This window comes from Scomber japonicus, chromosome 12, assembly GCF_027409825.1.
Source record: "Scomber japonicus isolate fScoJap1 chromosome 12, fScoJap1.pri, whole genome shotgun sequence".
NCBI classification, from domain to species: Eukaryota; Metazoa; Chordata; class Actinopteri; order Scombriformes; family Scombridae; genus Scomber; species Scomber japonicus.
Genome location: NC_070589.1, coordinates 27,718,961 through 27,744,730, shown reverse-complemented (window position 1 = coordinate 27,744,730; position 25,770 = coordinate 27,718,961). Strand labels below are relative to the sequence as shown.

At 39.0% G+C, this 25,770-nt stretch overlaps 1 protein-coding gene across 1 annotated transcript; it reads right to left on the bottom strand.

Moving 5' to 3' along the window:
• LOC128369404 (kinesin-1 heavy chain) lies at positions 1-25,048 on the bottom strand. Its single transcript, XM_053330441.1, has 26 exons — positions 24,698-25,048; positions 17,594-17,681; positions 17,406-17,479; positions 16,970-17,074; positions 16,253-16,301; positions 15,145-15,200; positions 14,949-15,036; positions 13,948-14,072; positions 13,672-13,776; positions 11,377-11,522; positions 9,654-9,802; positions 8,819-9,006; positions 8,034-8,102; positions 7,175-7,381; positions 6,451-6,594; positions 6,018-6,209; positions 5,715-5,832; positions 4,481-4,536; positions 4,103-4,212; positions 3,728-3,829; positions 3,571-3,631; positions 2,562-2,633; positions 2,329-2,433; positions 1,967-2,183; positions 1,527-1,662; positions 1-486 (listed from the first exon to the last, which is right to left on the bottom strand). Exons 1-26 carry the CDS (start codon positions 24,821-24,823, stop codon positions 483-485), a joined length of 2,892 nt encoding a protein of 963 aa, XP_053186416.1. The 5' UTR covers positions 24,824-25,048; the 3' UTR covers positions 1-482.
• Between the last annotated feature and the right edge of the window lie 722 nt (positions 25,049-25,770).

Here is a 25,770-nt window from a genome sequence, read left to right as displayed (position 1 = left end):
AAAAAGAAAAAAAAATTCAAACAACCCCGAAACCGAAGCTTTTACACATTCGAGTCGTGTGCGGTTTCGCTCGCCGAGGCTGCGCTCAAGACTGCGTTTGGTTGGTTGGTAAATTAAATTTTTTTGTTTTTTTTTAAATTATATCCAGTAAGAGAGAGAAAAAAAATAGAGATAAGTCATAGTGAGAATTGGTTGGGGGGTTGGGGGGTCGTGTAGGGGAGAGTGAATGGATGGGTGGGTGTTGGTGGTAGTGGTGGTGTTGTTGGGGGGGAGGGGGAGGGGGGGATTGGAGCTGTACAGGCCAGGAATATTTATAATATATATATATATATATTTATAATTCAGAGACTCCTTCGTGGCTCCGGAGCAGCGACGAGGAGCCTGTCCGCTGTAATGGAATGACAGGTTGTCGGGATGGGCGGGGGGGTGATATTGGCTTCTTCTTCTTCTTCTGTGATGTCGTCCTTCTGTCACTCTGATCTTCAGCTGCAGATGGAGACGATTAAAAAGGTTAATGTTTAGCAAATGGTCTATTTTGTGTGATCATACAAGCTGCATAAAGGTAACAAACACAGTCGACTGGAGGAAGCTTGGATTCATAAGATAAGATTTTCCTTTATAAATCCCACTATGGGGGAAATTTGCATTATTACAGCAGCAAGTGGACAATAAAAATAGAAAAGCAGCAATAAGAAAAAAGACTAAAGAACAAAAACAATAATAGTACAAACAACATATATATAATAAAATAATCGTGACATCATTTACAATCATACAGCTGCTTTTTCCACAAAGTCACTTATCTACAAATACTGTGAATTTTATTTTGTACAGCAATACATCATCCTCTATCCTTAGACCTGTGATTCAGATGAGGAAAAACTCCCCCTAAAAAAAAAAAAAACAAAAGACAGAGGAGGAATCTCTCTCCCAGGATGAACAGACACACAACAGATGTTTTGTGTAAAGAAAACCAGAAGATTATCTCCTAATTATGGAAAAAGTGATAAAAGAAATACTTCTATGTGACATTTTAATCATTCTTTATCTCGGAGATGATTGTCTTTAATGGAGCTTCTAATATTTTCATCATCATTATTATTATTATGATGATTATTATTAGAAGTAGTAATAGCATTAATAGTCTTACTGTGTTCTCCTATTATAAACCTCTTAAACTCTGTTAACTTCAGCTTTGGAAAAGTGGAAAAGTTATTATAAATTAAAATAGTAGTAGTAAATCAGGTGCAGTAAACCATGACATGTAACGCAAGCCCACATCTGTAAAATGAAACAGATGTTGCTGTTTCTTAAACTATTATGACACCCAAATGCCCTTCATCTTGAGATTTAATCAACTTTGTTACATTATTTAATAAGAATTGATCCGAACATCTTTTTTTTTTTCACAGCTGCATCTCATTTCTTTCCACCAGTTCAGATACAGCTTTTTTTTTCTCTTTCTTCTCTAAAGATGATACATTATCTTGTTAACTCGCATTAAAAAAAAAAGTCCTTCCACTTACTTCTTGTCTGGCTTGGCTCCGCTTCCTCCCCTGATGGACACCGTCTGGCTGTTCTGGTAGAAGCCTCCTCCGCTGCGGTTGATGTTTGGGTGGGTGGGCGACGCCACGGGCTGCTGCCCAGGCCGGATGGGTTTGGCTGAGGAGGGGGAGAAGGAGAAGAGGAGAGAGAGTGAGGATGTGAAATGAAATCTTAATAGTATAGATGACGTGATTCTGGCTGAAATCGCTGTTTGTCGCTTTGTAATCTACAGTTTGATTCTTTCATTATAGAAAATTTAAATAAACTGTTGTGACACAACTTATTAGCTTTAAATGCAGCTAGATGTAAACTGCTGCTTATCTCAATGTAAAAACTTAAATTAAAGGGTCTATACACCATTTTTCCCATCAGCCACTGCGCTGTGTCACAAAGCAACCTTGTCCAATCCTCCAGTGCTCACCTATCTGGGCCGAGTGTCCCCTCCTGGCCATGTTCTTGGCCCTGACCGCCTCCTTGATGCGGTCCACTTCCTGCTGGTAGCGTTTTCGGTCGCGGGCGGCGTTCTCCTTGGCCTCCTTCAGAGCAGATTCCAGGGCCTTGACCCGCTCAGCTGTAGCCCGAAGACGCTTCTCCAGTTTTGGAAGCTCACAACGCAGGTCTGCATTATCACGCACCAGCTGCAGGGGGACGGATTATTATTATTAACACTCTGACAGTCTGACATGGGGGGAAAGAAGAGGAGGACACAGGCTCGAGGAAAGAGAAGAGTAGCAGGAAAGATAAATGTGGAATAAAGGATGGGAAAACTGTATAAACTCTTACTTGTTTGTGAACTTTGGTGAGCTGCTCAAGATTGTTCTCAAGAAAGGAAATTTTCTGTTTCTGAGCTGCACTCCCACCTGTGTCGTCTGAGTCCATTTCAGCACTCTGCACAACAAATAAAGCAAAAGCATTAAAACTGCCACTGTTAGCAATCATGTAGTTTTTGTGCCTTTAAAAAAAAAAAAAAATCCCTTTTATTGTAAAACAAGCTTTTTCTTTTCATGGCAGGTCACCTTTTTAACCCTTGTCGCGAGGTCCTGTACGAACAGCTTTCGCAGGTTGTGCAGAGTCTGAAGCTCCTTGGCCTTAAAATGAAAAAAAAAGACAAGAAATCAAAATCAGAAAAAAGTTGAGATTGAAAGAACAAATTTATGAACTCTCTACCTTTACACATCACAGAAATAAAAGGGAGAATCTGCAAAACATGATGAATAATGAAATAATCTGTTGTCATGAATATATATTTAACTCCTCACTTTGTAGATGGAGAGGAGCTGCATGTGTTTTACATTATATTACATTATTATATTTTTTGTATTAATATCATTTTGTATTCATTTTATTTTATTTTTCTTTCTTGCGGACCTCATCATGTATTTTCAGTATGAGAATGGAAGAATAGCTATTAGCATTTGTTATAGCTAATGGAGGATGCTAATGCTAATAAACAAACAGAACAAGCACAAAGTTAAACTGATAACCCTTCAGTTGGCAGATCTGTCCATGTTTATTTATTTTTTAATTGCTGTTATTATCTATATTTGTAATTATTTGGTTTGTTCTATGTCATATTATTTTCTGCAGCATTATTTAATTTGAACATTTTTTAAGTTGGAGGCTTTAAATAAGAGCATTTGGGTTTTCGGCCTCTCCCTGCTCCGTATATTATCTGTCATTTTTTGGTGTAAAGTTTAACAAAACAAAATAAACTTAACAGATGTGAACAGATGTTCCTCCTTTTTTATGCCAGTCACATTCAAAATGATTTATTAATTCCAATTTTTTTCTTTTACTTAAAAAAAAATGAAGATGAGACTTGTTTCTTTTTTTTTTAGCTCAACAATACAAAATCAATTCTACTTATGGCAAGATCCAATAAAATGAATGAAATCAAATAGTACTGGATGTGGTTAGAGACTTAAACACAAATCCAGGTTGTAGTCTATATCTAATTTAAGGTTGTAAATGTTCTTTCCTTGTATCGGGTGTCTTTAAATCATCAGTTAATTTAGATTAACTCACCACTGTCTCCTCCAGTCCCTTCAGGTCCTGTCTGGCCTGCTCCCTTCTGTCCTGCATCACCCTGAACACCAACAAAAAGTACAATTAAAAACTTTTACACATTTGAACAATACTGATAAAAACAAAAAAGTGACCAATATATGTGTGTGTGACTTACGTGAGCTCGTGCAGTTTGCGGCTCTTCTCCTGGTCGGTGGATTTGAGTTTCTCATGCTCCACTCTGAGTCTCTCCTGCTCCAGCATGATCTTCTGGTTCAAACTGAAAGGAAAAGCATTCATGGTGTTAATATGAACACACACTGACTGGATGAGTGTATATATTTTGTGTCAATAATGAATATGTGGGAGTTTTTCTTGTATTGTAGGAACAGTCCTGTATTTGCCATTGTCTTCCTTATTATTTAACATTTCCCTTTGTCTGTCTATTTAAAGTCTTTCTGTGGTAACTTCACCACTAATTAGAGGAGTGACTGAAGCCAACAGCAGCAGCAGCACGTAGAGTAATTATATACAGAGAGTGAAGAACTCTTACTCCTGCAGCTCGGTGATGAGTTTCTCTTTGTTGTCCAGCTCGTCTCTCAGGCTGCTGATCTGCCTCTGGTGAGCTTCGCGATGGGAGTGGATCTGTTTCTCCACCGCTTCCTGTAAAAACACACACAAACACAAACACACAATAAGCACTGCGATAACTGACAAAAACACATTCAAACACACGGAAAGAAACATGCAAAAATGTCCCAAATAACATAAAACAGCTACACTTGGAATTTGCATGTTGGGATTATTTACACAATATTTTACATTTCTATATTTCTATGTGTGAGAACAGACACTAATCTGATTTAACAAGCCTTCTTTGTAAAACTTTAGTGTTCAGTTATATCCTGGTTAAAAAGACTGAGGCACGTACCTTTACTTCATTGGCCGTCTGGATCTCGTTCTCCTTCTCCATTGCGTGAACTTTCTCTGTAAAAACACAAACATGATTCGCCGTCAGTATCCACTGAAATCTGAGATTATAAACAGTAGTTAGGGTTGGATGTCGATTACAAAAATGATGTGTAAGAAAAGAAGCCATGATATATTTAAAGTGTTAAGTGTAAAGATTGAGGGTGTGAGATTATAAATCATTTTTTGGCAAATTTGTGATTTCTGATATTGGGCCCTAATAAAAGTCCAAATCTCATATATGAAACTCTTAAGGACTTTTCATTTTAATTTGATACAGGAAGTAGTAGTATTCAGCAACTAATGGTGTCACTTCGTCGCTCACTCAAGTCTGTCTCTTGGGGATTTTGGTGTTTACACGGCCCTAAAGTTGCAGTCCTGCCAAAACAGTGACTTTATTGGATGTTATTCGCCCCCAAAACTTGCTTAAGTCCTCCATACTGCAAATACTACACTGCACTTTCCATTCACACACTGTACTTCATTTTCAGGAAGCAACTGGAACAAAAAGTGTTTCCAACTAATCTCCAGTTCTTATAAATTTTGGAAGCAGAAAATCTCTGCTTGAAACCAAACACATCCTTCAAGTTGGCTGACGTTGTTGAGGTTAAATTAAATCCCTAACTCTAACCCTAACCCTGTTTTTCTTTTTATTCTACAGCTCGAATTAGGATTCATTGTAAGGCTGCTCAATTAATCGAAATTTGATGATTACAATCAATTTAGGGGCCAAACGAGTTAAAAACTAATAAAATCGAGGGGAAACTATTTTTAATAATAATAATGAGATAGTGCTCGATAAGAAAGGTTTTATTTTGAAAAGCTAAGACCGGAAGCTGCTGCAGAAGAAGCTGAAACACACAGCGAAATGTTTTAACTGTAAATAAAAGTGCAGAGTTTCCAGCCTGCGTCAGACGATGCTGAGTTTACTGACTAATTATTAAAAACCAGGAAGTGTTGTGTGAACTGTCGTCATGGTAACCAGCTCAGCTCTAATATCTCTGCACATTTTCTGCTGTGTGTTGCGTTAAGCGGCAGATAAAAGGCTGCTGCTGGGAGAGAAAAATTAATTAATGCAGCATGTTTCTAAAGTTAAAAAAAATTGTTTCAATAATCGTGATTATGAGTTTTTCCATAATCGAGCGGCCCTAATTCATTGCCTATTAGTATTTGAATGGAGTTTCGTGGCGTTGTACCCTGAGCGCTGAGCTTGACAAGTTCCTCATTCAGAGAGTCCACGTTCTCCTCCAGCTGCCTCTTCTTCTGCTCCACGTTCTGCAGATACTCTGTCAGCGACTTGATTTTAGCCTCGTGCTGGAAACAGAAGACATTGTGTTTATTAATACTTTTTATATGGATACAAAAATAAAATGATTATTTCTGTACACACACACACACACACACACACACACACACACACACACACACACACACACAGGAGGATGAGTTGTGTTACAGTTAGAGGTCACGGTGTGCTTGGTGGTTCATTTCCTGCGTACCTGAGAGATGCGCAGCTGGCAGGCGGCCAGCTCTTTCTCGTTCTCGTCCATCTTCTTGTTGCTTTCTGACTGGGTGCCCTCCAGCTGCTTGCAGCGTTTCACCATGGTCTTCACTTCTGATTTCATCTTACTGATGTAGAGACGAGCCACCGTGAATTCCTCGTCTATCATACCGCTGCCGCCCTCGTGTTGCTGGAAGGACAGAAGAAGAGAGTTGAAACACAATATGGAGGAAGAGATGAGCGGGAGGGAAGATGAAGATCAGAATATCTATTTAGTTGTTCATGCATTTTCTAATAAGTCGTCTATTCTCCAAATAAGTGCTATCAAAGTTATTCTCAACATTTCACCAATTTTAAACACTTCTGTCTAGGTTCCCAGGAGCTTAGGAGCTGGTGTTGCTACGGTAACGCTGCAGAAACCTTTCCAGTACCTTGATATCGTTGCTGCCCACAGCGATGCCGATCTCAGCCAGGTCTTTGAGCAGTGAGGACATCATCTCCGTCACTCTCTTCTTCTGGTGGTTGGACATCTCCTTCAGCTTCTGGAGCTCAGAGTCCAGGGATGACAGGATGGACTGTGGGGGAAGGAGGAGAAGATTTTACCACCAGATACAGATAATATATTCTTCTACTGTTTTGTATACTCACACTGCTCATCTTTCTCTTTTACTTTATCATTGACACAGGTTGACATAATCCCAATAGCTACATTATTATGTTGTGTCTTCATATTCTCTGCTTTATCCAATAAAAAAGGAATTCTCATGAATCCAGGACTCTTTTTTACCTTTCTACAATCAAGTGATTTATTATTTCTTGCTTAACTAGTTTGACAAGAGACACATCATGAGAATGAGGTTATATAATAAACCGCAGCGTCCTATTTTACTTTACAGTGAATGCCAAACCTGGACTGGTTTTAAAAAGTGAAACAGAAAAAAGGAGCTGTAGCAGCAGTAGATGTGTGTACGTGAGCATGGCTGCATGTGAAGCAGTCATCTTTAATCCTGCAGATTATACAAGTTTAATTATAGTGGTGCATGTGTGAGTGCTACACTATAACGCCGCCAAAATAAAAGGACAGACAAAGGACACATGGCCAAAATTAAAGCGCAACAGTGTCTTCGGGCATGCTGACATCTGTCCTCAGCTCACCGATTTCTGGCTGAGTTCCTCGCTGATGGCCTCGAACTCCTTGGTCTTATCCTCCACCTCCTGGCTCTTCTGGTCGTAGTTGACGGCCAGCTCCTCCAGAGCCTGAAGCACCTCCTTCACCTCTTCCTTGGAGGCTTCGTTCTCCGCCTGCAGACGGTTCAGCTCTGCCTGGAGGTTCTCGTGATCGCGGCGTGAGGAGGCTAGAAGCTGCAAGCCAGAGAGAAGAGGGTAATTATGTGATTTGCTTTTTGAGTGCATCAGTGCTGCGGCAATTTGGATATTTACTTTGATTTGTTGTGCTGATTTTTCTTTACATTCTAAAATTGAAGGATGCACACACCACTGTAGTATAGCGTGGGAGTAAATGATATATATTTAAATATAAATACATATAGTGTGCACATGACTGGCTTTGCTTATGGAAAACACATCAAGTCCAGCAATAACAACCAGTGAGTAAAATGTGACTAATGGACATAATTATTAAAGAGGAACTACACATGATTCACATGATCCCTCCTTCCGCCTCCTTCCAGCACGGACAGAGAGTCTGACAGCAGCTGTTCATGATTGGTTATCGACAACCAGCTCTACACTGCTATTAAACTATTAAGCTATCCTTTAAAGCCTTAATCCTTTAAATTAAATCAAACTTCACAGTAGAGACGGCAGCTTCAAAGCAACACGACTGGAAAAAGTAAAATCCACACACAACCTGACTGTTCTGAGAGCTTCATGTGTTAAGTCTCCTCACACCTCTGAGAATAGAAAGATCAGAAGTTTACGCTGCACATGATACACCCCCCCCCCTCCCCCTCTCCCCCTCTCCCCTCCACCAACCCAAACCTCTAGTACTCACCTCCTCCTGGTCCAGCATCTGCTGCTTCAGCTTCTCTGCCAGCTGGCTCTGCTGGTTGATCTCCTCGTCCTGTACAGAGCAGAGACACACAGCAATATTAATATTAACCTCAGGTCTGAGTGACTTCAAGGAACAAAGTGAAGTACTGAGTTCAACTTTAGCAGCCTTGAGAAAAAAATAAAGGGATCATCTATTACATTAATAATTCACTGTTTGGGAATTGTATGAGCATGGAAATATGAAACAAAACTCAGAAAGAATGAGGATTATTATGTATTAACCTTCCTGTCGTCCTCCCGGGTCAAATTGACCCAGTCTGTTTTGACTGTTCCTTCTTTCCTCCCTTTCTCCCTCCCTCCTACCTTCCTCTGTCCTTCCTTTCTCCCTCCCTCCCTCCTACCTTCCTTATTTCCTCCATCCTTCCCTTTCTCCCTTCCTTCTTCCTTTCCTCCCTTCCTTTCCTTTCCTCCATTCCTTCCTCCCTCCTTCTTTCCTATTTTCCTTTCTCCCTCCCCTACTTCAATGTGTAAGAAGTCTCTTTGTGACTTTGTGCAGACTCACCGTTTTAAATCCGCTTTTACTGTTTGATTGTTTTTCTATTTTTGTTTCTTCTTCTCTTTATTGCTTTTATTGTGATTGTGTTTTCAGTAAATCTATATGTATGGTTTTATTGTTTTGTCTTTGATTCTGTAAAAGCGGCTTTGGGCATTGTTAAAAGTGCTCTATAAAATAAATGTATTATTATTATTATTATTAAAACCAGCCGATCCTGGTCTCCTCCCCACCTTATCATCCAGCTGTTTGTAAAGCTTGGCCAGCTCAGCCTCACACTTGTCCTTCTCCACGTCGGTGAGGCGGTTGCCGGGTATGTTGGGCGTGGTGGCCGGCTTCTCGTTGAGGATGTTGTCCAGTGCCAGCACCTCGGCGTTGGCCTTCTCCTTGTCGAACTGCTCCTCCACCGGCACGCTCTCGCCTGAGGTGGGAGGAGAGAGATCGCACATAGATATTTAAGAACTTCCAAAAAAACCAGTGCACAACCGGGCGGGGAGTTCTGGTCCTCTGAAATGAGGCCAACGCGGAAGTAAATTAGAACTGCATTCTAGCAAAAGGCCACCAGGGGGCGACCGTTTTGGTGTCAAAAGGACTTCCGTCTCTATACAAGTCAATGGAGAATTCACCAACTTCTCACTTGATTTCTAACCTCAGTAAACGTTTTCAAAATGTGTTTATGGTCTCAATCGCTAGTTTAAAGCCTTCTTCAATGCAGTATGATGTTCATTTGTGACATTTTGGCCTCCCTGATTTTATATTTGACGATAAAGCAGGGTATGCATTAGGCTGTGGCTACATCCTGATTGACAGGTTGATTGACCAATGTCCTCGAGATCCAGCCCTCGCAACCATAGCAACCTCCCCGCTCCGCCTCATGCCCATATAAGTACAATCCGTGTTTTTATTTTTCCCAGCATGCACTGAAATTTTCAAGATGGCGCTGCCTAGATTCGAAACTATTGGCTTCGGAGCAGCAGTCCACAAACCAATGGGTGACGTTACGGATGTTACGTCCATTTCTTTTATACAGTCTATGTGCACAGCGCAGGTAGAGTCGGCCAGGCTCACCATTCCTCCAGCGGTTGAGCTCGTTCTCCAGCCAGGTGACGGTGTTCCTCAGGGTCTTGTTCTTCTCCTTCTCTCTCTCGTACTTCTGCTTCCACTGCTCCGCCGTCAGCTCCACATTCACCGTCACAGTGTTCTTGATGGTCTTCGCTCTGAATGGAGAAGAAAAAGAAAGGAAAGGTTTTAATCACATTGACAACTGAATTAATTAGATCATTATTCCTTCAAAAAGCTGCAAAAATGTACCAAACTGTGACCATGATTATCAATCCATTTCTGTGTTAATTATTTTCTACTATTTTCCCCATCTTTTCTATCTCATTATTTCTCATAATAAAGTTTTCAGGATTAACATTACCTGAACTAATTAGATCATTATTACTTCAAAAAGCTGCAATAATGTACCAGCAGCCAAGCTTGAAGCATCACATGACAAACTGTGACAAAGATTATGGATCTATTTCTGTGATATTAATTATTTTACTTTTACATCTTTTCTATCTCATTATTACTTACTTAAGTCAAGTTTTTTTTTGGTTTTTTAGATTTTCAGGATTTTCATTACTCGATGAAAGTGATTAAAATATCAATTAGTCTTTATTTATATAGCACCTTTCATACAGGTTAATGTAGTTCAAAATGCTTAACAGGTAAAATAATAGGTTTGAGCGAAATGGATAAAATCAAATATCACGATAGTTTCCTTTTATACCTCGATATCGATATTGCAATAATATTGTAGAGATGACTGTTGGTATTTTCACAAAGTATTAATAAAATGGGATTTTTGATAAATAATCATCACTAATGTGGATATAATTAAAGCCTGACCGATATAACAGTATCATCGACTATGTAGTACGATATGTGCTGACAGTTTTTTTTTTATATCTCAGTTAAATATAAGCAGCATTTTAAGTATGTTTGCTCCTTTTTCCTTCATTCAAGCTTAATATGCTTTGTTCTATACTATTTAATTATTAGAGTCCCAGCTGAATTTACTGCTTCAGAGCACTGATGTCATTATATATGATAAAGTTTATTGTTAAACAGTAAAATATCAATATATCCATTATACATATACAGTCAAGCCCGAAATTATTCATACCCCTGGCAAATTTTGACTTAAAGCTACTTTAAGTCAAAATTTAACTTTAAGTTGTTTTTTTGACCGGAAATGACACAGGCGTCTCCCAGAAGACAATAAGACAATGTACAAGAGGCATCATTGTGGAAAAAAAAAATTTTTGTCAGTCATGTTTGACATTTGAACAAAAAGTGGCATGTCAAAAAAAGTCAAAAATTTGCCAGGGGTATGAATAATTTCGGGCTTGACTGTATATCGAAGTCACAAGTGATTAATAACCACAATTGAGGGATCACTGCACAAAAAAAATGAGTGTTTATGTTTATATTCTGTACATATAATGTTATCAGCCCATATTGTTTTGCTGCCTAAAATCCAGCATATCCCTACATATAATGACTAAGTGTGTAAAGGCAAATAACTTTACCACGATGCAGCCGTTAAACACAGAAAGAAACACCACCTATGCCATATCATAATATCACGATATCAACAAGCCATCGAGTCTCATATCACAGTATCAATAAAAATATATTGCTGCACTTATAAATAAATAAATTCATTAATAAATAAGGTATGCAGTCGGCTAATTTTAGATAACAGCAGTGCGGTTGTTCTCTTTCTTCTTGGTCTACCAACCTTTGTCCGAACATGAGGGTGGATTTGGTTTCGGCCTCGTTGTAGGAGGAAGGCGAGGCGCAGATGACGATGGTGGTTCGACAGTTACCTCCCAGCGAGTCCTGCAGGATACGGGTCATCTTGCTGTCTCGGTAGGGGATGTAGGCCTGGTGTGCAGACAGACACAAATACAGTATAGTTACACCATTTGACATTTGACAAAGGAGCATTCAGTGTTACTTTTGTTTTTTTTAAAGTGAGGCAGCATTTAGTGACTATGCTCCTCATCTGTGGAACGAACTTCTTGTAGATCTGAGGTCTGCTCAAACTGTCAGCTCTTTTAAATCAAACACTATTGTTTACTGTCGCTTTCTCCTAAATTCAATACTTTTTTTTTTTTTTTTTTTTAGGTATTTTGGTTTTTTGGGGTTTTTTTCTTTAAATCGTATCTGTTCTTATCCCAATGTTTACTTATTTATTTACTTGTGTTTTATTTATATTTATTTTTCTTTTCTTTTTTTCCTAATAAATAATGTTTAAATGTTGTATTTAAAAAAAAAAAAAAAAAGTATGATGTGTTTCCAGCTTTAGTAAAACACTTTGAATTACACAGCGTATGAATTGTGCCTTGCCTTTTAAAAAATGGTGCAAATATCATTTCAACTGATGTAAAACCAACAAAAATACAAAATATACATTTGAACAAACCTGATGCTGCTTTCAAGACAATTCTTTAAAAGATATATTTTAATTGCTCATCTTGCCAAACTTTATTTATCACTGACCCATATCCACATTACTGATGATTATTTATCAGAAAGCACCAATATTCATTCCTACAATATTGTCCAAATATCGATATCGAGGTATTTGGTCAAAAAATATTATTATATTCATATTCTGCTCATATCACCCAGCTCTAATACTAAGATGTTCTCTAAGCTGGTATAATGCACTTTAACATGCTGCTGCTCCTCTGAAACTGAAGAAGACAGTCTGAGGTTTCACCAGCACGGAGCCAACAGGATGCAACAGCTTCAATTACACTTCTCATGAGTTTACAGAAAAAAAGAAAGAAGAAGAAAACTTGATATATAAATATGTTGTTAGTATTGACATAAAGAGGCTAAGCTGTAGCAGTTCACTGTAATATCTTGAGACAGCACAGCACACACAGTCTGGGAGTAAGTCATGTCTGTACAATAGCTCATTTGTTTTAGAGCGTCACATCAGCGGCTGTCTGCCTCAGGTTGTTTACAGAGGGACGGCTCGCTAGAACAAACCCATCCGTTTATCCCAGTGAAAAAAAAAAAGTGTGAAATGGCTATGAAACAGCTGAAGATAAACATTGCTCCGAGTCAAGTTTTTATCTGCTAAAGTTATTTCAGCAGCACAGAGGACCTGTAGATGTTTGTGAAAGCGGTAATTTCACAGTGTGATGAGTGATAAACATGATACACACCTAGCTTCGGGGGGGGGGGGGGGGTTGAGCAGCTGGTAAAGCAGACCGCTCCCCTTCTGTCAGATACATTAGCGGTAATGTCTCATTTCAAATTTACTACAAAAAAAAAATAAAAAATCATCACCTGAGGTTAAATCAACACTTCTTGTGCTGACGTAGGCTACATGATAATGTGGGGGAGAGGGAGGGGGGACACACTCACCTCATTAGACTGTTGGTCTTTTTTTTTTTGGCCTAAAGCGCTACTCTGGTTATCAAAACATTTTCAACTAATGGATTTCCATAATTGCACCAACTGGCACATTTCAGTTTCTTTTTATTTTTCTACTTCATTTATTATATATTTATCTTTTATTTTCTCTTTTTAATCTATTTTAACCTAGTTTTAACTCTAACTTTTAATAAACCATTCCCCTTTTCTCTCCTATTTTACTTACTTATTTAGTTGTTTTATTTATTTACTTATTTTATTTACATTTTCTAAACATTTCCATTCTTATTTTCTCTTGTGTGCATTGGTCTCAATTTCTGTCTTTTAATTTGTTCTTTATTCTCTTTTTTAAACCCTAGTTTTAGTCCAGCTTGTATTCAACTTAATCTTTTATTTTACTTTTATTTTGTCTTTTTAATCTAGTTTTTACTCTTTGCTTATTTATTTAATCATTTTATTTATTTACTTACTACTTCTTTTATTTTTTTATAATTCTTATTTTCTTTCTACTCTGTCTCATTATCAGCTTGTCAATTAATCAGTAAAGCACTTTGAACTTCACTAGTCTGTATAAACGGTGCTATATAAATAAAGTTTGATTGATTGATTGATTGATTGATTGATTGATTGAATAATTACTGACCGTTCCTTCAGCCAAAGCGGAGATGACGTTTCCCAGGGACGACAGAGACTTGTTGATGTTCTTAGCTTCATCCAGCACGGCTCCCTCTGCTCCTGTTTTACTGACCTGAACATCAAAGACATTAAGCTCAGTAAAGAACAGACTTTATTTTATTATATATATATATATATATATATATATATATATATATATATATATATATATATATATATATATATATATATATATATATATATATATATATAAAAACTATTACAAAAGAAACTCCTCTGGTACCTTTTCACTACCAGCCAGATCCACCAGATAGAGTTTGCCGCTGAGCTTCTGTTCTGTCTGAGTGTTTTCCTGTTTGACGTTTATCAGGAAGATACTGTGACTCCTGGAGCTGTGCTCGTTCATGTCTAAAAAAAAAAAGGGAGAAAAATAATGATTTGATCAATTTAGTCAAAAAGTAGGGCTGGGCAATTCATCGAAAAATAATCGAAACCGACATTTAGAAACTCTAATGGACTTAATCTTGCTCATGTCAATTAATGGTGGTCTTCACTGTTGCCATGACAGCAAAGGTTGCATATCTTTAAGGAATTTCAAAACTTGTCTCCAGTGATGATTTTAACCCAAACCATGATCTTTACATAGTTCTAATCAAGTCAACTAGACATTAACCACAGCTTCACACTTTAACCTTCCTGTTGTCCTCGAGTTAAGGGAGGAAGGGAGGAAGGAAGGAAGGAAGGAAGGAAGGAAGGAAAGACAGAGGAAAGAAGGAAGGAAAGGAGGGAGGGAGGAAGGAAGGAAGGAAGGACAGAGGAAAGAAGGAAGGAAGGAAGGACAGAGGAAAGAATGAAAGGAGGAAGGAAGGAAGGAAGGAAGGAAAGACAGAGGAAAGAAGGAAGGAAAGGAGGGAGAGAGGTAGGGAGGGAGGAAGGAAGGACGGAAGGACAGAGGAAAGAAGGAAGGAAGGAAGGAAGGAAGGAAAGAAGGAACTGTCAAAAACAGACGGGGTCAATTTGACCCGGGAGGACGACATGAAAGTTAAAACATCATTATTTTCACTCCCTAAAGATCCTCATGTGTTAAAATATCACCAAAGAAACTGTGTAAATACATCATTGTTCATCAAGGGTGGAGATCATCGTTCATTAATCGTAATCGAGGTTAAAAGTTCAATTAATGGTGATTTAGATTTTGCTATAATCACCCAGCCCTATCAAAAAGCATTGGCCTCACATGCAGAATATATATGAACAGATATTGTAATGAGAACAGGATCTTACTTGTAACTGCTACATGTCTGTTAGATTTGCCTTCATCAATTGTATCCATGACTTCCTCTGGACTGCAGACAAACCGCTCAGTACAGCCCTAAAGAAAAGAAAAAAAGAAAAAAGAAAAACATGAAGTGAGATTAATGACCCACACTAACAAGTTTTACCAGGTTGTTTTGACACGTGAAAGGAGGCTAGTTCTCACCTTGACGTAGGGCACTCTGTTTTTGTCTTCATGCACCGACAAATTAGTCTTTGACACTGAAAACAAGAGAAGAAGAATGAGTCGGGGCGTTTCACTTTCTACTCTTCATGCATCATGGCTTATTGTGGATGCACGGCTTTACTCTTTAAAGCTCTTAATGAGTCAAATTTAAGCTTTTTAAAAAGAAGACAGGAGAAATGTTGCTGAGTTTATTTCTAACTGTTTAAATGATGCTATTTTATCATCCTTGTACTACAGCAAGGGTGTCAAACATGTGGCCCGTGGGCCAGAACTGGCCCGCCAAGAGGTCCAATCGGGCCCAGTTTCCTTCCTTCCTTTTTTTCCTTCGTTCTGTCCTTCCTACCTTTCTTCCTCCCTGTCTTCTCTTCTTTTCCTTCCTTCCTTCCGCTCTTCTATTCCTTCCATCTGTCCTTCTTTCCTTCCTTCCTTCCTTCTGGTCTTCTTTTCCTTCCTTCCTTCCTTCCCTTCCATCTATCTTCCCTCCCTCCCTTCCTTCCTTCTTTCCTTCCATCTGTCCTTCCTTCCTTCCCTTCCATCTATCTTCCCTTCTTTCCTTCCATCTGTCTTCTCTTCCCTCCTTTCCTTCCTTCCGGTCTTCTCTTCTCTTTCTTCCATCTGTCCTTCCTCCCTTTCTTCCTTCCATCTTTCCTTTCCCTTCCTGTATTCTCTTCCTTCTCATCCCTCTTTTCCTTCCTTCCGTCCTTCCATCTTTTTAGTGATCTGGCCCACATGAGATCAAATTGTATGTGGCCCTTGAGTGAAAGTGAGTTTGACACCCCTGCACTACAGCAATTCTTCACCATGTTTATATTACTTGTAATAAAGGAACAAATATACTTCTTACTGTGCTGCCTTAATATATATAAGACAACTAAAACAATAACTGGTTTTCAAGTTCCTGCACTTCATTTTTACACTGACTAATAACAAAGTTGGTGTATTTACAGCTAACACAGATGCTCCATCATTTTGTCCAACATCTAAGGCTTTTAGCAGCTTGTGCAGTCACGTCTGTTATCACACGTCTGGTACAATTACAGGACGAGGAGAAGGTTACAGTGTTTACTCCACAGTCACAGTCACTTACCGTCCAGAAGGTCCCGGATCTTGTCTAAGTAAATTTCAAAATATGAAACCTGTAATCAGAGAAAAACAATTTCATTATTGGGGATGATCCAGCTGAGAGGTCGGACCAGAGAGACAGATCAGGATGTTTCCAGACATAGATTTTTATCAGCTGAGTCACAAAACAGCAGAGTCACAGTAATATATTATTAAGTTAAAAAAAAACATTAATAATACAAGATGGCATTTCCTAATTATTACAGATAGGTAAGGTAAACAAAACTCACACTCACCTAAAAACAAAAGCCATATGTATAATATAATATAATATAATATAATAGTGTTTTTTATTTTCCGACTCTCTTCTTGAATAATCTAATTTATTTCCAGACAGTCAGACATTTTAGATAATGTTGTAAAAACACTGCAGCAAGTGACGCTCTCACCATTACATGTTTAAACATTTCATTACATCCGTCACTCCTATCGGTACGAGCACAGTGAGAGTAAAAGATCAACGAACATATAATAGGAAGGAAAGGAAGCAAACACGCTGACTCACAATGACAAACAGAAAACGTGCAAAACTGAAAGTGTGTCGTTTGTTGTGAGTACAAACAGTTTGTGTTTGACATTAGGACACGGAGCCACATATATCACATTTTAAAGCTTATATCTGAACTTAAAATGTGATTCTTGAAGATCAAAAATGGCTCTTCTACTTAGTGTCTCTACTCACTTTGATATGAAACTCCAAATTTTCATCCATGGAATAGATGTAGTTGAAGATGTCTTGAACTATCCTGGGGATGATGCCCATCGAATCTGTGTCATGGAGGTTCCCCTGACAAATTGAAAAGAAAATTAATATCATATAACGATGTGGAAGATTAAATAGTATTCAAAAACATGATGCAGTCTGGATCATCTGGGAATAAACAGCTGTTGTCAGAAGTCATCCTTTAGGCAAGGCAGTTTTATTTATATAGCCCATTTCATACACAATGGCAACTCAATGTGCTTTACATAAAACAGAAAAACATGTAATTTGAGAATACTAAAAATAAAACAAACACATGGAAACATTAAAACATACAATCAGCCCCCACACTAATAGAGAGAGAAATAAAATACTAGCATAGAGCATTAAATGTAAGATATATAATATCCTTTACCTCCATGGTGTGTGTTTTGCCAGATGACGTCTGCCCATATGCAAAAATTGTCCCATTGTATCCCTCCAGAACATCTACAAGACACAGCACAGGACTTATTAGTGTTGTTTAATGCTTGGATAACATTATCTTCATAGGTCTGATGTGTAAATAAACTGATAACATAACAAACAGATATGAGACCTCACCTTTTACAATCTTCTGGGCGCAGGCGTTGTAGACTTGTTCCTGTGTTGTATTTGATGCAAACACTCTGTCAAACATGTACGGTTTGCCCTGAAATAAAAGAGAAGAAGAAGAAGAAGAAGCAGCGGAGTGAGTATTGGCTACGACACACTGAAACCGAACCCATTGTCTTGCAGCCTCTCTGGAAAATGATCATGAGTGACACGTTCAGTAAACAGATCCATCTGTGCTGCTCTGTTTCACCGGCTGACAAACACACAAAAGAGATTCAACGGGAGTTTAACGGCCAGAAATACTCTGCATGTATCTCCAGCAGCAGGAGGTTTAGTTTGTGTTATTGTTTTTGGGTATTGGTAGAATTTTAGAAAAAAGAGAATATGCCTCTAAAGCAGGTAAATATTCTATCATTTGTATATTTTCAATTTAAAAAAAAAAGAGCATTAGCTTCAGATCCAGTTGAAACTTCATCAACTTAAATAAATAAGGAGACATTGATGTTTGAATCCATTTTTAGAAGAATGAGCATTGTGTTTTGTCTACTATAGGGGTGTCAAACATGTGGCCCATGGGCCAGAACCGGCCCGCCGAGGGGTGCGATCCAGCCCACTTTCCTTTGTGTTCTTTTCCTTCCTTCCTTCCTTTCTTCTTTCCTTCATTCCTTTCTTCCTTCCATCTGTCCTTCGTCCCTCCATTTCTTCCATCTGACCTTCCTTCTTTCCTTTCTTCCTTCCTTCCTCCGTTTCTTCCATCTGTCCTTCTGTCTCTCTTTCCTACCTTTCTTCCCTCTTTCCTTTTGTCTGTTTTTCCTTCCTTCCCTCCATCTTTTTAATGATCCGGCCCACATGAGATCAAAGTGGTCTGTATGTGGCCCTTGAATGAAAATGAGTTAGACACCCCTGGTCTACTACAATAGTCTTCCCTTCTATTTTTTTAATATGTTGCTTTATGGGTGCTTTTTATTACTGTTCAGGACTAAGGTCAAGGTGTTTTCTTTTATGTGCTTTATTATTTCATTTGTCTGGGATCTCAGTCTTGAACTTGAACCCAGATCGCTGCGATTATACTCTGTGTGTTAAACGTCTCCACCAACCAGGACGCCCCTAGCTGTCACAATTTGAAAATGAGCACCAGCGTCTCTCTCATCCCGTTTGGAGCTCTTCAAAAAATTCTCCGCACGACATTTACATGAACTTAACTCGACCTCGGCTGAGCTTTTTACCGCAGGGAAGCCGAGTCTTGCTTCAAACGAGCGGACTGCGGCTGATTTTTTGACATCCCGTTTGCAGAGTTAGAATCTAGAAACACGATTTAAATGAGATAGCGATCAATAGCTGGATTTAAGAAAGCAACCTCAGGGGAAACAAAAGGGGGGAGGGGGGGGATGATGATGCTAGAAGCGATTTTGAGGTTCGAGTGAGATGGCATGTTGTCTTCGAAGGTCTGAAATCCCAGCTGACTCATCCTGTCTCTAATGGGTGTGGTTCTTATGTGTGTGTGTGTGTGAAAACTTTAAGAAGAGGGAAAACACATCGAAATCTGATACTACAGGGTACAAAACATTTTATTTTCATTACATCAGCTACTGTCGGGTGCAGTTTAAAACACCTGTGAAGGCCTCAACTCATGTTTGGAAATGTGGACAAGCAGCTCCCGTCGCCTCGGAAACGCTACGTAAAAATAAACACCTCGAGGTGAATCCACACATATGTCACTGGTATTTAAAGCAACACCGGCGGCATTTAAATGAATCATTCTACCACTTCTACTGCAGCTGAGATGTCCTTAATTTGCAACCCCTGGCTCATAATCCCCCCCCAACCCCCCCACCCTTTCCACTGACAGACTGTGTTACATCTAAAAAAACACAGACAGACCCAGCAGCATCTTAAGACGTTGTTAATTCACTCCCAGCTAGTAGCCACATCCTGGAAAATTAACCTTGCCCACTATCTTACCCCTCAGATGCTGCTCCAGAGTCCTCATCGTTACCTACACTTCTTCTCTCTAATGGGGATTACTTGCCTAAAAACATAATTACAGCTGTTATACAGTATTCAGAAGTCCTCTATCTGGTGTCCCTGCTTCCTGATGGCTTTGTTATGATACTTCGCCTTCCCCTCGTGTTGAAGCTATTCAAAGGAGGAGACAGCAAAGCACCACACAGTCCAAGGTTATATTCTGCAGCATCCACATGATTCTTGTTGAATGATGCATGAAATCTAATTGGATTTGTGTTGCTAGGCAAAATAGGTCACTTATTTGTGGGTAAAATGTGTGTTAAATGTTTCTAGGTTATGATTTATTAGTTTACTCATCCTCTTTTAATCCTTTTCCTGACTTTTATCTAAAAGTAGCTCAAAGTTGTGTTCTTGCCAAGTCTTTGCCGTGTCACTGTATGCAAATAGGAGATGTGTGTGACGTCGAAAGCACGGCACGAGGGAATGACCTGATCTTTCTTTTTTTCTTTGCACAGGGAAAGGGGAAGTGACAGGGAAGGGAAGGGAAGGGAAGGGAAGTAATGGATGCATGAATAATTCACCTGCTGCACGCTCGCTCACACTACACTGGCAAACCTAGCAGGGCAACAAAAAGAAAAAAAAAAGGAAAAAGGCTAGTGCTGTTTCATCTAACTAACTTCATCTTCACTTCAAAGGCGGGCAGGGCAGGCCAAATTTGCCTTTTTTTTTTACATTTGGAAGCTGTAAAAACACCCTATACACTGGTATTTTCCTAATGTCACTCACAGTATAGCAAAAAAATAAATAAAATGCATCTGATAAACATTTGTATATATTCAAATGTACCAATTTTACCTTTGTTTGTTTAAAAATCGGCTTTAAAACATGTTGTATTCATCATATTCTATAAATGATTCTCCTGGATCATAAAATAGTGTGAATGTCTCTTTAATCAAACATTTATTAATGACTGATGAGGGGATTTTATGAATGTGAATTGGTGTAGAGACTAATTATGAGTCAGCATATGAACAGTATGTGAGGACACTCGTGCTGCTTCATCTGGAAACTTAATCTTCACCTTTTTTTTCTCCCTCCAGCAAAAACGGAGGCAGACAGAGGCTTAAAAAGTGAGCCAAAGCCGAGTTGGTGAGTCTCTGTGAATATCTGAGAGCGTCATAGCGTCACTGAGGCCTGTGAAGCTGCGTGCCAGGAGTCTTTTATAAAAAAAAGGCAGTAGCTGAGCGATGAGAAGCAGCCCTAACACAAAGTCCACACCCTTAGATTGTTGTAAAATGGATAAAAATAAGAGTTAAAGTGAATGACAGTGAGTGAGTGAGTCGGTCATCCTGTATCCTGGATAAGAGCATCTACAAAACAAAGTACATCACCATAATAATTACCCCCCCCCCTCCTCCCCCTCCTTCTCCTCATCCGGTGAGATCGCCCCAGCGCCTGACCAACTGCCTGCTGTGATTGGTCGAACAGCTGGTTACCAGGAGAGAAAACACAGGGGGATTACCCGGCGAGGCCCGTGCTACCACCGCCGCCACCCGTGCCGCCGCTGCTGCCACTCACTCAATCACTCCTGTTGCTTATGGGCACAGTGTGGAAGTGAGTGAGTGTCAAAAAAAAAAAAAAAAAAAAGCAGATGCACCCAGCAGAGAGAGAAAGAGAGAGAGAGAGGAGCAGAGGCTAGTGGGGCTCTGGACTGCAACACTTGCGTCTTTCACAATGTGTGTGTGCTGGTATTTTGGCACTATGACTGGCACTCTGAGCTGGTCTGGACTGGGATGGGCCGGGGCCGAGGCTGCACCATGCCTGACGGGCACAGACAGGACAACACGCTCGCCAATAGATTATAAAAACAAGGCTTGAAGTCAGGATGGACAGTTTCAGTCAGTTTATTTATCATCCATGTCCTCTGAATCATCATGCTCCTAACAGGTTTTATATATATTGGCATTTTAGTGATTCTTTTAATCCTGATCAGTTAGCCTTGTGAGCACCTGCCCATGTCTGCCTTCGTGGTGTTTTAACTGTCTGCTGTCACTGAAGTTTGTATGTATGTATGTATGTATCTGTTTGAATGTTGTGATGCCCTCTCCTGAAACTATAAACCAGATCTACCTTGGGGTATTAATGAAGTTACCTTGACCTTGAAGTCACCACGGTAGAAAATTAATAGTTTTAGAAGTTAACCCTTAAACAGGCAGCGTGCACCAAGAGATACATGGGTCAATGATGTGATGTAACCCAGTGTCAATTGGTGTAACCAGTATTTCTTCATAAAAATCTGATCATATATAAAGGAAAATAGATGTGGAATATAAATAATCAATCTTTAGCAAAGCAAGGCTAGGATATGTCCTGCTCAATATTAGTTACACCATTTGACATTTTCAGGAGCATTCAGTCTTACTTTTGGTGCCAAAATGGTGCCAATGTTATTTCAAATGTACATTTTAACAAACATAATGCTGCTTTTACTTCGGTGCAAATGAGATAACTACTAACAACAAAGTACATAAAAAGAATAGTTTCCACATCTGATTTTCCACTCCTGCCTGTTTCAGGGTTAAACTCCAAAAAAATAAAGATATGTACTCAGCAAAAACATACAACTTTGTAGATGTGAAAAAAAACAGTTTCTATTGCCTTGTAAACTCTTTAAGAGCTGTCTTTTCATTGGTCGGTGTACTGCAAGGGCATCAAAGTCCACAAAGAGCGTGATCGTTTGCCACAAAGAGAACCTTAATGTTTAACCACGTTTCATTGTGAGCGACACGCCATTGCCTTCAGCTTGTTTAACATGTACATGAACACAGTCTCGCTTTCTTAATGACTCCAGTGGCATTGTGAGGCCGACCCAACCCTTTTCCGTCTAAGAGTGATTTTTTAATCCCGCCATCGTTTCAATTGTGTAAACAGTGACTCTTAAAAAGATATGTGTGTGCGCCAGCCAATGATGACAAAGCATCAAGTGCACATCGCTTATAAAAAGCTAAGACCTAAGGGCAAATTCTCCGTCGCCCCATTACAGTGGCGGTAACACGGCATTAGTGAAAAGGCATTTCCTTCTTTTGTGTGCATGAAAACTGTGCCTATATACCATTATCCTTATCAAATGCCAGAGGGCTCTATGTCTGAGTGTGTGTGTGTGTGTGTGTGAGACTAAAGGGCTAATTACACTAAAGACAACAAACTTTAGATGGATCCCATTGTGAAAGTCCTGATTAAAAGACGATAATAACCCCTCACTTTACATTGAGTTGAACATATAGTGATATTAACACTGTGAAGTGAGTGAGTGTCCAGTTACTGAAGGTAGAGGACATCTGACCTGCATGCAATTTGACATTTCTGTGCATGTTATTGATATCATTTGGACGTGTCCTACTCTTTAATTGAACCATGTGTTAATTATGTAATAGATATAATCATTTCTACATGGGTCAACAGAGAAAAGGTTGTACGTAAAGCCAAAGGTTGCTGTCTTATGGCTGGATCCCATTGTGAACGCCCTAATTAAAATCATTTGAAACTTTAATTGAACATGTGGTGTTATTACGCATGTAAAACTATCCACTGAACCTGCATAAGCAATGTGACATTATTATTTGTCCTATTCTTTTAATTAAAGCATATTTATTCAAGTCATGTCTATTTGGGTCTGCACAGAAAGAGATTGATCATGTGTTCATGCTGCTGGTCACATGTAATTAAGGCCAAAGTTTATTGTCTTTAAATATCTTTTAGTGTATAAAAGACAACAAACTTTTGGCTTGATCCCATTGTGAACATCCTAATTAACATCACTTGAAAACTTTAATTGAACATGTGGTGCTATTAAGCATATAGAGTATCCACTGAACCTGCATAAGCAATTTGACATTCATATGGATATCATTGATATTATTTTGAAGTGTCCAATTCTTTCATTGAAGCAAATGTTTCATTGTATATTAGCTTGAGTCATTTCTACTTGGGTCTACACAGTAAAGCCATGGGTTGTTGTCTTTTGACAGGATCCCATAGTGAACATCCTAACTAAAATCATTGGTGTTATTAACCCTCTAAACTATCCACTGAACCTGCACAGGCAATTTGACATGTCTATGGAAGTCATTGGTATTATTTTGAAGTGTCCTATTCTTAAATCAAAGCATATATTTTTGAGTCATTTCTATTTGGGTCTGGACAGAAAAAGGTTGATCATGTGCCCATGCTGCTGGTCACATGTAATTAAAGCCAAAGGTTGTTGTCTTTTGGCAGGATCCCATTATGAACATCCTAACTAAAAATCACTTGAAACTTTAATTGAACATGTGGTGTTATTAAGCATGTCAACTATCCACTGAACTTGCATTGACACTGAATTTGACATTTCTGTACATGTCATTGACATTAGTGTCCTAATCTTAAATTAAAGCATATTGTTTCAAGTCATTTCTACTTGGGTCTACACATAAAAGGGGTTGATCATGTGTGTCCAGCTGGTCAGATAGCTAATATTACCTCTAATTAAGCAGCAGCAGTATTATAAACTAGCCCAGCTAACCAAGGCCAGGCTAATCTGTCACCTACCAGCTGGCCTGTGTGTAGCCTCCTCCTCTGTTAGCACTCAATCAAAGCTGGCTTACACCCTTTTTTATGCTGACTCGGAACTAATCATAACTTAATACCTTTATCTTAAACACATGCACTGCCACGTACTAAAAATCACCAGTGATAATAATCTAGTTAACATTATATAGATATGGGAGAGATACGGAGGTGATATGATATTATCCACCTGTGTGTGTGTCAGTGTTTGTGTGTGTGTGGCTTTGTTGAATGACAGAGCAGCAGCACTAGCTAGTTAATTGGTGATATTAACACGGTGAAAAGGGTTAAAATGTTAAAGTAACAGCTGCTGTCGACTTGTGCACTACGTAGGATTTTAATTAAGTAGATTTTAAGGTGTTTGTGTGTCACGAACAGGTCAGGCGTCGGCTAACTATGCTAAGCTAAGGTTGCTAACTCACCGTGTTAAAGCTATGAGACAATCAAACATGGCGTCCTGAGGGCCCCAGTCATTAAACCACAGGGAAGGAGGGGAGGCTAGCTAACGCCCTTCAATAAGATAAAATATTTAATATAACTCACCGCGATTACGACAGTGTCCTCCGCTTGAAATTTGGGTATGTATCTGTCTCCTCTGGTCACCTCGGAGCTGTTGAGTGGCCTGAAACGACACATCACTTTGATGGTGCACTCCGCCGGGTCGGCCATCTTCCACCGTTTTTCACGAACAGCAAAGATTCAACAATTAAATGCTATAAAACAAGACTTATCCTGGATCCTGTGTGGTGTTGTTTGAAGAGGAGGGGGGCAAAAAAAGAAAGAGAGGAGCCCAAAGCCCCTCACTCCCGCTGTCTTAAAGTTGTTTTGTTTTTTTTAATCCTTGTTTTTGCTCTTCATTCACTTCCTCGGTTAGGAAGCCATGATACCGGCGGATCAGCGGCTGTGTGTCCACCTCACTCACTCACTCACTCACTCACCCCTCCTTCCTCCCTCCTCCTCTTCCTCCTCCTCCTCCCGTTGCTGTGTGTGTGTGTGGGGATGTGGATCACCATGACGTCACCCCGCCTCAGTAAGTGTGTGTTTGTGTGTGTTAGATTGTGTTAGTTAGAGTGTGTGTGTGTGTGTGTGTGTGTGTGTGTGTGTGTGTGTGTGTGTGTGTTATTGTAATGAAATCCTCAAATAATCTGTGTTGCATAGACACAAAAAAATGCCAGCCTGCAGTGTGGTTGTTGTGAAAGAGAGAAAAAGAGAGAGAAAGTAACTAAACACTGGCTATGTATTCTTTTTTTTTTTTTTTTAATTATTATTTATTGTAAAATTGCCCATGCCAGACTTTTGACTTGTAACATAAAATATATTTATTTTTTAAGATAAGATAAGTCTCACAATGGGGAAATTTGCATTGTCACAGCAGCACATGGACAGGTAATAGAATATAAAAAGCAGCAATAAGAAAAATAATAAAGAACAATGAATAAGTACCAAAAACCCCTATAAGAACAATAATAGTAAGAAATATGTAGTAAAATAATCATGACATTATTTACATTATTTACAAGATTTACAAGAGTAATATTGGTGTTGAGTGGTAATATACCAGATATTCTTATTGCACAGATTAAAGTGAAATAAATATATATGTAGCCTATATTATA

Bases quoted from the DNA above. Each gene is read 5' to 3' on its own strand.
- LOC128369404 (XM_053330441.1), bottom strand. From the start codon at position 24,823: ATGGCCGACCCGGCGGAGTGCACCATCAAAGTGATGTGTCGTTTCAGG. The intron at 6,595-7,174 runs GTGAGCTGAGGA...CTTCCCCCACAG, and splicing joins AGGAACTCAGCCAGAAATCG to TCCATCCTGTCATCCCTGGA. The intron at 2,634-3,570 runs GTGAGTTAATCT...TTTCATTTTAAG, and splicing joins AGGGACTGGAGGAGACAGTG to GCCAAGGAGCTTCAGACTCT.